General features: G+C 49.8%; 1 protein-coding gene across 4 annotated transcripts; it reads left to right on the top strand.

Annotated features, from left to right (window-relative positions):
- The first annotated feature begins 3,642 nt into the window (after window positions 1–3,642).
- On the top strand, window positions 3,643–9,874 carry tti2 (TELO2 interacting protein 2). Of its 4 annotated transcripts, none has more exons than XM_068001114.1 (8): window positions 3,643–3,745; window positions 5,090–5,831; window positions 6,189–6,375; window positions 7,279–7,371; window positions 8,023–8,204; window positions 8,816–8,959; window positions 9,113–9,275; window positions 9,738–9,874. In XM_068001114.1, exons 2-8 carry the CDS (start codon window positions 5,119–5,121, stop codon window positions 9,816–9,818), a joined length of 1,563 nt encoding a protein of 520 aa, XP_067857215.1. In that variant the 5' UTR covers window positions 3,643–3,745; window positions 5,090–5,118; the 3' UTR covers window positions 9,819–9,874. The 4 variants fall into 4 exon arrangements, 3 of the variants coding, with proteins under 3 accessions (XP_067857215.1, XP_067857216.1, XP_067857214.1); XM_068001115.1 differs by lacking the exon at window positions 3,643–3,745 and adding an exon at window positions 3,804–3,893; XM_068001113.1 differs by lacking the exon at window positions 3,643–3,745 and adding an exon at window positions 4,016–4,563.
- Window positions 9,875–10,419: the final 545 nt, after the last annotated feature.

The raw sequence follows: 10,419 nt of genomic DNA, 5'->3' as shown, positions 1-10,419 counted from the left end.
GTCCACCTGAGAGGGCCTCGGTTTAACGTCTCATCCGAAAGACAGCAACTCTGACAGTGCAGCAGTGCCTCAGCACTCCACTGGAGTGTCAGCCCAGATTTTGTGCTCAAGTCTCTGGAGTGGGGCTTGAAAGCACAACCTTCTGACCTCGTGGTAAGAGTGCTACCCACTGAGCCACAGCTGACAGCAAAGAGACTATTCAAAATATCAAAAACAAAATGATCCTGAGGGGACCTAGCAGCCGAGGAGCAACAGTCCCACCAAGTCTCTCCAGTTGGGTATTCCAGTCCCAGGCAGGAATGGACAACCTTTGTACAAGGATCTTTCCCTAAAATTCACAACTTTATGCTACTCAGTGAGTTTGAGCAGATGCATCTCCTACTAAAGTGTCAGTGAAACCCTGAATGAAGAATTGGATCGACATCAAACGCCATTCCTTCACTCCTCATAACACAGGGCCTTGCTTCCTCTGTTCACAGTCAGCCTGGATTCCATTGAGAGAACCGGGCATCTGCACAGTCTCTGCCAGTACTGCTCTGGGATCAGCTACAAGAGACCAGGAACAGCCTGTGCAGATTCATCCAAGAGACTTTTCACACCAGTCAGTTCAGTCTTCTTAAATGGTCATTTTGTAGGTGCTGTCACAACATCATCCATTCGTCACTGAGACGAACCAATCTTCAGACTTTTAAAACCCAAGTTTGGTGCAATCTAATCCCTACTTCCTGGTTTACCTCTTCTGTTATAAAAAGAAAGAACTTGCATTTATATAGCGCCTTTCACAACCTCGAATGACCCAAAGCGATTTACAGGCAATGACAGGCAATGAAGGACTTTTGCAGTGTTGTCACTGTTGTAATGTAGGGAAACACGGCAGCCAATTTGCGCACAACCCACAAACAGGTCCCAAAAACAGCAATAAAATGAATAACCAGATCATCTGTTTTTTAGTGGTGTGGGTTGAGGGATAAGTATTGGCCAGGGGACTGGGGAGAACTCCACTGCTCATTTTCAAATAGTGCCATGGGATCTTTTACATCCAGCTGATGAAATGAGAGAGCAGACATGTCTCATCTGAAAGATAGCACCTCCGACAGTGCAGCACTCCCTCAGCACTGTACTAGGAGTGTCAACCTAGATTTTGTGCTCAAGTCTCTGGAGTGGGACCTGAACCCACAACCTTCTGACTCCGAGGACGAGAGTGCTACCGACTGAGCCACACCTGACATCAACATTAAGCCACAGCTAACACCTTGGTGGTACACTTTCCTGTGGCCCTCCTATTTGGTTCCTCCACAGAAAGAACAAGTGGAGCCTGGACAAATGAGAAAATGCCTCAAATTACACTGACCTCCCCGCTCAGTTTCTGTTTGTTTTTCCTCCCCTGTCCCACGTCCTGAGACACTGGGTCCCATGCTCCCGAGAACATCTTTACCGATACTGCAGTGTAACTGGGTGCTGAGTGTCATCTAACAGCACCTTCAAGGAGAGGCTTTCTTGTCAGAAGAAACATTTTCTCTACTAATCACCTCCACCAGCAGCTTGGTTGAGCTTTGGAACCCATAATCCACAGAGCACCACAATGTGCCATCTCGCAGCACTTTAGTCTGAGCTTTGTCCCTTTATGCCTGAGTGTGGGAGTAAGGAATAGTTTGTGCAAGAACTTAAGGGAGGGCCAGTAAATAACAGAAGCAAAATTTGGCAGATGCTGGAAATCTGAAATGAAAAACAGAAAATGCTGGAAAACACTCAGCAGGTCAGGCAGCATCTGTGGAGAGAGAAACAAGAATTAACCTTTCAGGTCGATGATCTTTCAACTCTGTTTCTCTCTCCACAGGTACTGTCTGACCTGCCGAGTGTTTCCATAAATAACAGGCTTTGTCACTGTCACAAAACCTTCTCCAAGACTTGGAGTTTGTTGCATGGGAGAAGTGCAGATGGTGAAATGCTTGGTTTACACTGCCATCTGGTGGTGACAATGGCTGTTGCTGCCTACTTCAGTCCTTTAATCAGGAGCAAAGGCTCCATCTAATACACGCCTGAAGACATCTCTGGCTTCTCTTTCTGTCTTGATTTAATTTATTGAGAAACCTCAGCCAAGGGCCGCAGTCCAGGGTTCTACCCAGGTTCAAAAGGGTGTGAACGAAAATGAGATAAATCGAGGGTAGGTGAGGCCAAGCTTGGGTTTTAAAAGCCTGAAGATTGTAGGAGGAAGGAAAGATGAGGGGAGATATGGAGTGGAGAAGTGTCGATGGAGGAAAAGGGAGGACTAAAGAAGGGTCTGGCATTCAGAGAAAGCTCCTTCAAATATCAAACTTTTGTGAAACAATAATTAACTGAGGATGTGCCTCAGAGTCTGCACCAGCAAAAAACTAAAATCCAAATAAGGAGCTCCTCTGATAGCACCACAAGCAAAGGCACTGCCAAGTATAGTAATAAACCACGCAGACCAACAAGATCCCAGATTTGATTCCCTGGTCTGTGCTGGGCTAGCCCATCTCACCCAGGGGATTGTACTCAGCACCCAGGGTTGGGGAAGGGAAAATCAGTCCTGGTTCTTCCTCACCAATGTTCAACGACCGCCACTGCGAGTGCAAATGCATGATCATCGGATGAGGATGGGATGCTTTCCAAGGACAAATCCTGTGGCAACATCCATATGAAGCATTAGTGAGGTGTCTGAGGGCACCCAGTGCCCAAGGATCGGTACATCAGAGAGGAATCAGTGCCAGCTAGTGGTGAGGGCAGGGAAAGAGAAAGGGAGACATTTTGTAATGGTTTAAATCAACTAATATCTTTCTTTCTGAGGACAGTAGAAGCAGTCTAGTGTATGCAACAAAACTGAATTCCACCTCTGACTGATATTAGGGCGAATCTCACATAAATTTCACTGACCATTGGAATAGGAGTAGGCCATTCAACCCCTCGAGCCTGCTCTGCCATTTAATTAGATCATGGCTGATCTGCACCTCAACTCCATTTACCTGCCTTTGCACCATATCCCTTTTTACCCTAACCTCACAAAAATCTATTGATCTCAGTCTTGAAAGCTCCAATTGCCCGAGCATCCACAGCGCTTTTGGGGCAGAGTGTTTGTTCCAGATTTCCATTACCCTTTGTGTGAAAAGGTGCTTCCTCATTACCCTCCTAATTGGCCTGGCTCTAATTTTAAGACTCGGTCCCTTCAGGACGTCCCAATTAAGTGGTTATTTTTGGAAGTGTAGTCACTGTTGTAATGTAGGAAATGCGACAGCCAATTTGCGCACAGCAAGCTCCCACAAACAGCAATGTGATAAATGACCAGATAATCTGTTTGAGTGATGTTGGATGAAGGATAGAGATTATCCAGGAAATCTGGGAGAACTCCCCTGCTCTTCGAAACAGTGCCATGGGGTCAGGAGCCCTGGTAACATTCTGGTCCACAATAACATGGTGTGAGAGTCTCTCAACCTGTCGTTTTGGTCCAACGCCGGAGTCCGGGTCCAGATCCCAGCCGTTGCTAAGGCCGTTGCCTAGCTGGCTCTTCGCCTGAAGTCGAGAGCCGGAACCAAAGTGCGAGGCGTGTAATTCTGGAAGTCGGGGGTGGGGGGGGGGGGGGGTGAAGGCGGCGGTGACACCCCGTGCGTTGGCGGGGTCCGCGGGATATCCGGTCCGTGTCGGAGCGCTGTGAGGGATTTTTTTTTTAAAATGGGTGTTTTTTTTTTCCTGACCGGAAGCAGACGCCGAGCCGTCCGCTGAGAGGAAGGTTAGCGTTTAATTTACATCCAGAGGATCGAACAAGAGTCACATCCGGTCTCTTGCAGCCGATCAGGCGGAACATGAGGGAAGGAGGGTTGTCCGGAGCCTGTGGGGAGGGCCCCGCCGTCGTCGCCGCCGAGTGGGCCCGTCTCTCCGTGAGAGTGTCGGGGGAATCGGACCTGGGGAGGGCCCGGGTTCATCCCCATCCTCCCCGGACCCGCGGGCCGGGTGGGCGGGAGGGAGGGAGGGTGGGGGTCACTGGGTCGGGAGCAGAAGCCTGTGACTTGGACTGATCGACCGCTTCTTACAGCGGGGTAGTGGTGGTGTGTGTGTGTGGGGGGGGGAGAGGACCAGCTAAAGCTCCCCGGCGGAGATCAGAGCAGCTCGGGGCTTTTCAGCGTTTGAAAGATGCCCCCCACAGGAGGTGGTCTGGGAGATGGAGACACAGTGTAAAAAAAACAAAGCGCTTCACACAAAGAGCGATCGGCACATGGGAGGGAAATAAAAACCGAAGAAAGCTGGAAAGGCAGCGACCAGCCGGCATCTGTCCCGAGAAAGGGCAGCTCCTGCTCTTTCATTCCTCTTTTTTTTTTCTCTTTCTACAGTTGCTGCTGTGCATTTTCAGCATTTTTTTTTCTTGTTTTTATTTAATGCTTCCAGCATTTGCAATGTTTCTCTCCCCCCTCCTCCTCCTCCTCCTCCTCCTCTTTCTTTTTACATGAAATGGACTTTGGGAGACAGTCGTGCAGCAAAACAACAAGCCCGGAGTCATTTCAGAAATGACGAGAGGACTGCCTGGATGAACTAAGATGGCCTTCTTCATCTGTAATTATCTTGTGATCTGCTAACTCAGCACAGATCTGGAATCAAACCTGGGTCCGTGTGGGCACCGGGCACTGCACATACCCCCCAGACTGTCGGGGTGTGCCTCAGAAAAAAAAAACATTTATTGATTGTAATATCTTATTAATTGTATTATAATAATGTCACAGCTTTTCAGTAACTGATCTAGATTCCTCTCCTGTCACTGTAAAACACTAGGGGATTCAGATTAAAAGTGCTGAGACGTGTGGATCCTCCTGTTGTGATAAACTGTCCTGAATCAGGATCTAAATAAATCAAAAGGTGGTTTCTGTTCAAAAGTCCTCCAAACTGCACTGGGGAGGGGGTGGGGGGTGGATTTGAGAAGTGACCAAGGATCTACTTCTCCCTCTGAGCTGTTGTCTGTAAACACTTTGATAATTTGCAATATTTCCCAGAGATATTCAGCAGCTTGTGTTTGTCGCCCAGCACTGGCACTTGTGTCACCACCTCGGGTACAAAAAAAAAAATAACTTTGTCTTTTCTCCAGGCCAAGTATGAATTTCTGATCGTTTGTGGATGGAGCTGAGTAAAGGTACCATGGAGGACCCTTCTGAAATCATCCAGAAACTGCACCTCGCAGGCAAAAGCAGAACCGTGGAAGAGGACTGTTACCAAAGGATGCAGGTCCCAGCAGTCGAGCAGGTTCTAAGGAATATTCTAGAGGACTTGACAAGTGAGAAACCAAAGAGGCACAAAGGATCAGTTGTGGAGGATGTCCGGGATTTGTTTCTGCAGGCTCACCCTCACTGGCTTCTCGGCGACCGCTGCCAAAGTGACACATCGGACATTGTTCAAACGTACATCGATCTGATGGCCGCTCTGACCCAGTACTCGGGGCTGCCCAGAAGTGAGACTGAGAGCAGCGAGCAGCTCCATGACACCACGTACAACACGATACCCGGGAGGGCCTGCAGTGTGGCCCACGCGTTTCAGCTTCTCCTCGATAAACTGTCAGCCAGACCGGAGCAAGCGACGTGCAACTTCACCGCGGTCTCGCCAGACTCTGTTCTGAAAGCCATTTTGCCGCACCTGGTGGTTTTCTGCGCCACGCACTGCCAGGAGAAGCCGTGGACGAACGCGGCCTCTCGGCTGGCTGCGGACGAGCTGCTGGCAGCTGCAGTGCCGGCTGCGGGGTGCAAGACTGTCACAGAACTCCTGTGTGGGACGCAGGAGGAAGGCAGGGGTGCTCTGGGAGCAGTGCTCCAACTGATGAAACCACAAATGAACAAGTGAGTCCGAGCCAGTGTCTGATCATTCAGCAACGCTGCCCATTTCACCAACGTGGTCACCTCCCTTTGACAGACCTTGTAACTCACGTCGCACCTAAGCTGGGAGAGGGGGGGAATAGACTAGGCAACCCACCCGACAATTGGTAGCATCAGTACTGTGTGTGATTCTGTGCTGAGCAGTGTTGGGACGCCAAAGTGCTGTAGCCAGAACTCATGGCATACCCTATGCTCCCAGCAGGAACTGCGCACAGCCTTCGCCCAGCTATTCGATCTCCTCATGTCACTGCACTTTTTTTGTGCTCTTCTGATTTTTAATGGAGTGCCAGTAACTGATTTTGTGTGTGTCAATCTCTATAGAAATACGTGGAAGTTGAATCCAGCCACAAAACACGTATTTCGGTGGCTGCTGCAGAGGGTGAGGAGGCCGTGGCTGGCTGAGCACCTGGACGTCGTGCTGCCACCGTCCCTCCTCTTCTCAGACGATTACAGGACAGAGAATAAGATTCTGGGCGTGAGGTGTCTCCAGCACATCATTGACAACGTGGTACGTGGAGGCCGGAGAGTGGGAATCACATGGGGGCCGGAGGGGGGATTGGGGATCATAGAGTCATAGAGTTATACAGCACGGATAGAGGCCCTTCGGCCCATCGTGTCCGCGCCGGCCATCAGCCCTGTCTACTCTAATCCCATATTCCAGCATTTGGTCCGTAGCCTTGTATGCTATGGCATTTCAAGTGCTCATCCAAATGCTTCTTGAATGTTGTGAGGAAATATTGCAATAGGCACCTTATGGCTCGTACGGTGATCGAACCCGCGACCTTAGCGTTATTAGCACTACGCTCTAGCCAACTGAGCTAAACGATCATGTGGGAGTTGGAGGGGGGAAGCAGGGATCACAGTGGAAGGGGATGGGGAATCATGTGGGGACCGATAGGTGTAACATTGCAGAGGTCATGGCACAAAGGTGCTTTTGAAAAGGTGTGAAACGTGGATAACTCGCTGCGCCATCGGAGGTGCTGTCTTTCAGATGAGATGTTAAACCAAGGCCTCGTTTGCCTGTTAGAGAGGTTTGTGTGGATGTCAAAGATTCCATGGCATGATTTGAAGAGCGGGGGAATTCTCCCATTGTCCTGGCCAGTATTCATCTTATTCACTGTTTGTGGGACTTTGCTGTTTAATGTGTTTAATCAGAATTGCATTCTGTGCACACCTGATGGAGTTTGGGCAGATAGTTGTTCCAGTGGTTAGTAAAGATGAGTTCAGGAGATAATTGGATGCATTGCTGGAGAAAGAAGGGATTGAGGACTATCAAAAAAGGACATGTTGGGCTCAATAGTCTTCCTGTTCCTAAAACTTCGACGTTCGGTGTTGATGCACCAGACGGGGGTAGATGGGAGGGTTTGAACGTGTGTCTCTGTGCCTGACAGCTTTGTGTTCTCTATTTCAGCCTGCTGCAGAACTCCTGCAGTATAACCGGGCGCAGGTGGTGTACCACGCTCTCTACAATCACCTGTACACTCCTGAAGCTTCGCTCATTCAGGTGAGTCGTGCTCCTTCCGTGTCCTCTTGGAGCCCAGGTGCCTGTCTCCAATTACCCTAACGTTAGGCCAGTAGTTACAGGCTCACAATTTGCAAATCTCCCCTAATATCTGTTAATTTGTACAGGATAGAAACAAGACTGTGGCCCCGAGTTCTGTTTGTGATTAACTGTCTGCGGATTGCACCGGTAAACACATAATTGATGAGCAGAGCCACGTGGTCCAGAGACTGAGTGTTTTATCACTCCATGTTAACATTTTCCCCATGTTAGGAGCTCCTTCCCAGACCCTGCCTGATCCGTAAAGAGCTGCTGTCAGTGAGAGCGGCAAGGGTGATCCTGCCTCTTCCCCTCCTACTGTGGCAGTAATTACAGACGCAGGACTTGTCACCAATCCAGTCCTGTTAGTTCAACCCATGGGCTGCACTGGCAGACAGCTTCTAAACTGCACCTGCATCTGACTGGTAGTCCCTGCTTTACACCTCCAATAATACACCCTATTTTAACATTGCCTGATATACTGCATAAGAGATAGAGGAGCCAAGCCCCTGGAGTCCCACTGTGCTACTGACAGCTCTGGACCTGCAGCGAATGGGAAAAGAGCAGGTGTGGCCAGTGCTGTCACTAATAACTGCCCCCTTCCCTCTGTTTCAGAACGTGCTGTCCTGCTTACTCGACCTTCTCCCGCTTCTGGAGAAACCACATGTTACCCGGGGACAACAGAGAGCAAATCGCTATGACAAAGTATTCTGCCTAATTCTCACCCACATGGAGGTCGAAGACAAGATCCCTCTGCGGAGAGTGTACGCCAAACATCTGCCCGTCTTCACCGAGAGGTCAGCCCGCTTGTGTTTCAGTCCTCGTGGTGTTCTCCAGTGAAGCAATGCACTCCTGCCACCTCGCACCTTATCACAAGTCTCTTGGTCACACACACGTGAAAAAACACCCCCTGCCCTGATTGCTCAGAGGCTGTATGCATGGCCCAGTGTGGTACTGAGTCATACAAACCAGAAGGCCCCAAGTTTGCCCCCTCCAGTCTGTGCAGAGTCAGCTGATCTCAGCTTACTGGTGGTAGGCGGGCTACAATCGGTCTTAGCAACCTGGGTGGGGGGAAAATCAGACAGGGTTACCACTCCTCATGACCATGCTGCAAGGTGCGTGTTCAAATGCTGGGTGAGGGCTGAGCTCTGATGCCCTCTGGTTGAATAGCCTACTCAGCTTCACTTACTGGGCTCATTCCATGTATCATGGTGACCAGCACTGATGTCTTGCTGCTGAGGCACAGTTCCAACATTTCAGGAGAGGGTGGAGAAAAGAGGGGGCAAGAAATGCACATGGAATGTAGACCTCTCTGGCTAACTCACACAGCAGATCACCACAGACAATTTTTCTCTCTCCAACACACAAGACCAACATTACTGAACCCTCTGTCTATTTCTGTTGCCAGGCTCGGCATTCTAGTTGTTCGACACTTGAAGCGGCTGCAGAGGGTGATTCTCGGGTACCTGGAGGTGTATGACGGGCCAGAGGAAGCTGCCAGGCTCTGTGTCCTGCAGGCGTTTCAGAGCATGATCCAACAGGCCTGGCCCAGGTACTAACGGCACGCGCACACTCGCCTCTCCCCGAGGCTCAGGCTCCGGTGTCCCTATCACTGAAACTAAGGTGAATCCCTGAGATTAGTGCACATTACGGAGATTGTTACATGTCATCGATCTTTTCATTTGTGTTTTTTTAACAAAAACAGAATGTCCATGAGGCTGGAGGTTCTGCTCAAATCTTTACTCAAGTTCATATATGATGTGGCGACTGACCAGAGCCCAACACCACCACGAGTGAGGGAGGAGCTGTTGCAGGACGCCACCCGCTGCCTGATTCTGCTCAATCGCTGCTGTGAACGCAAAGTGACGGTAAGAGTGTCCAGTGATCCACCAGCACTTTAACTGAGGGGGAGGGGTTCTGGCTAACATTTCCCCCCCCCCCCCACCTCAACCAGTACACAGAGTAACCGTCACTATCTTCAACGCCACAATTAGCGAAGAATTTGAAATATTGAAGTGACTGCAATGATTTCACAGACCAGGGTTGCAGTTTGCTGGCTGTGTCTCTGTGGCACCTGCCTGCAAAAATCTGTACGTTTCCTCTCTGGAGGGCAACTGAGGCTCTGCCAATACTATTGGGGCAAGTCTAAGCAGCCTTGTTGGAGAGCGTGCTTTAAGGAAGCTAAGATCGGGGTTCCCGCGTCCTACCAATTCAGGGGACAGCGCTGTGAAATGCCCCTGAGCTGCACCATCCAACATGCGCCTGTTCTAAAACACACTGAGTTGCTGCAGCCGGGACTGACGGGCTTTATTATCTTTCATGCTCTTTAGGTTCTCCTGGAAGGAGTGCGCCAGAGCTGTGAGAACGCAACAGTGCTGGACTGCCTGCAGAGGGTACAGCAAGACGTGTAACACATCACAGAGAACTGTAACTGTACAGAAGCTTAATAAACATAAGCAAATCTTCACTGTCGTCTAGCGCAGCCTCATTGCAAGTCTCGAATAAATCCAGCTGTTTAGGATAAACTTCGCTAGCTGGATCCAGGCACGGGGATTAACCCATCAACAGTCACGACAGCTGGTTTAACATGTTCATTCACCCCTAATCAGCTCTGCAGTGTTGTCACTGGGTTGCAGTCAGCCGCAGCTCAGTGCGTAGCATGCTTGTCTTGGAGTCAGAAGGTTGTGGTTCATGTCCCACTCCACAAACTTGAGCACAAAAATCTAGACTGACACTCCAGTTCAGCAGCAGGGGAGTGCTGCACTGTTGGAGGTGCCGTCTTTCAGATGAGACGTTATACTGAGGCCCTGTATGTTCTCTCAGGTGGATGTAAAAGATCCCATAGCACTATTGCGAAGAGCAGGGGAGTTCTCCCCGCTGTTCTGGCCAATATTTATTCCTCAGCCAACACCTAAAACTGGTTATCTGGTCATCATCACATTGCTGTTGGTGGGAGCTTGCTATATGCAAATTGGCTGCCGAGTTTCCTACACTTCAAAAAGTACTTCACTA

This window comes from Heptranchias perlo, chromosome 20 (assembly GCF_035084215.1).
Source record: "Heptranchias perlo isolate sHepPer1 chromosome 20, sHepPer1.hap1, whole genome shotgun sequence".
In the NCBI taxonomy this organism is placed as follows: domain Eukaryota; kingdom Metazoa; phylum Chordata; class Chondrichthyes; order Hexanchiformes; family Hexanchidae; genus Heptranchias; species Heptranchias perlo.
Note: the sequence above shows the minus strand (reverse complement) of the source record. Positions and strands in the feature narration are given on the sequence as shown.

Excerpts from the sequence above, each read along its gene's own strand:
- tti2 (XM_068001114.1), top strand. The coding sequence starts at position 5,119 with ATGGAGCTGAGTAAAGGTACCATGGAGGACCCTTCTGAAATCATCCAG. Across the intron at positions 8,205-8,815 it reads CTGCCCGTCTTCACCGAGAG|GCTCGGCATTCTAGTTGTTC; the intron begins GTCAGCCCGCTT and ends TTCTGTTGCCAG. Across the intron at positions 9,276-9,737 it reads GCTGTGAACGCAAAGTGACG|GTTCTCCTGGAAGGAGTGCG; the intron begins GTAAGAGTGTCC and ends CATGCTCTTTAG.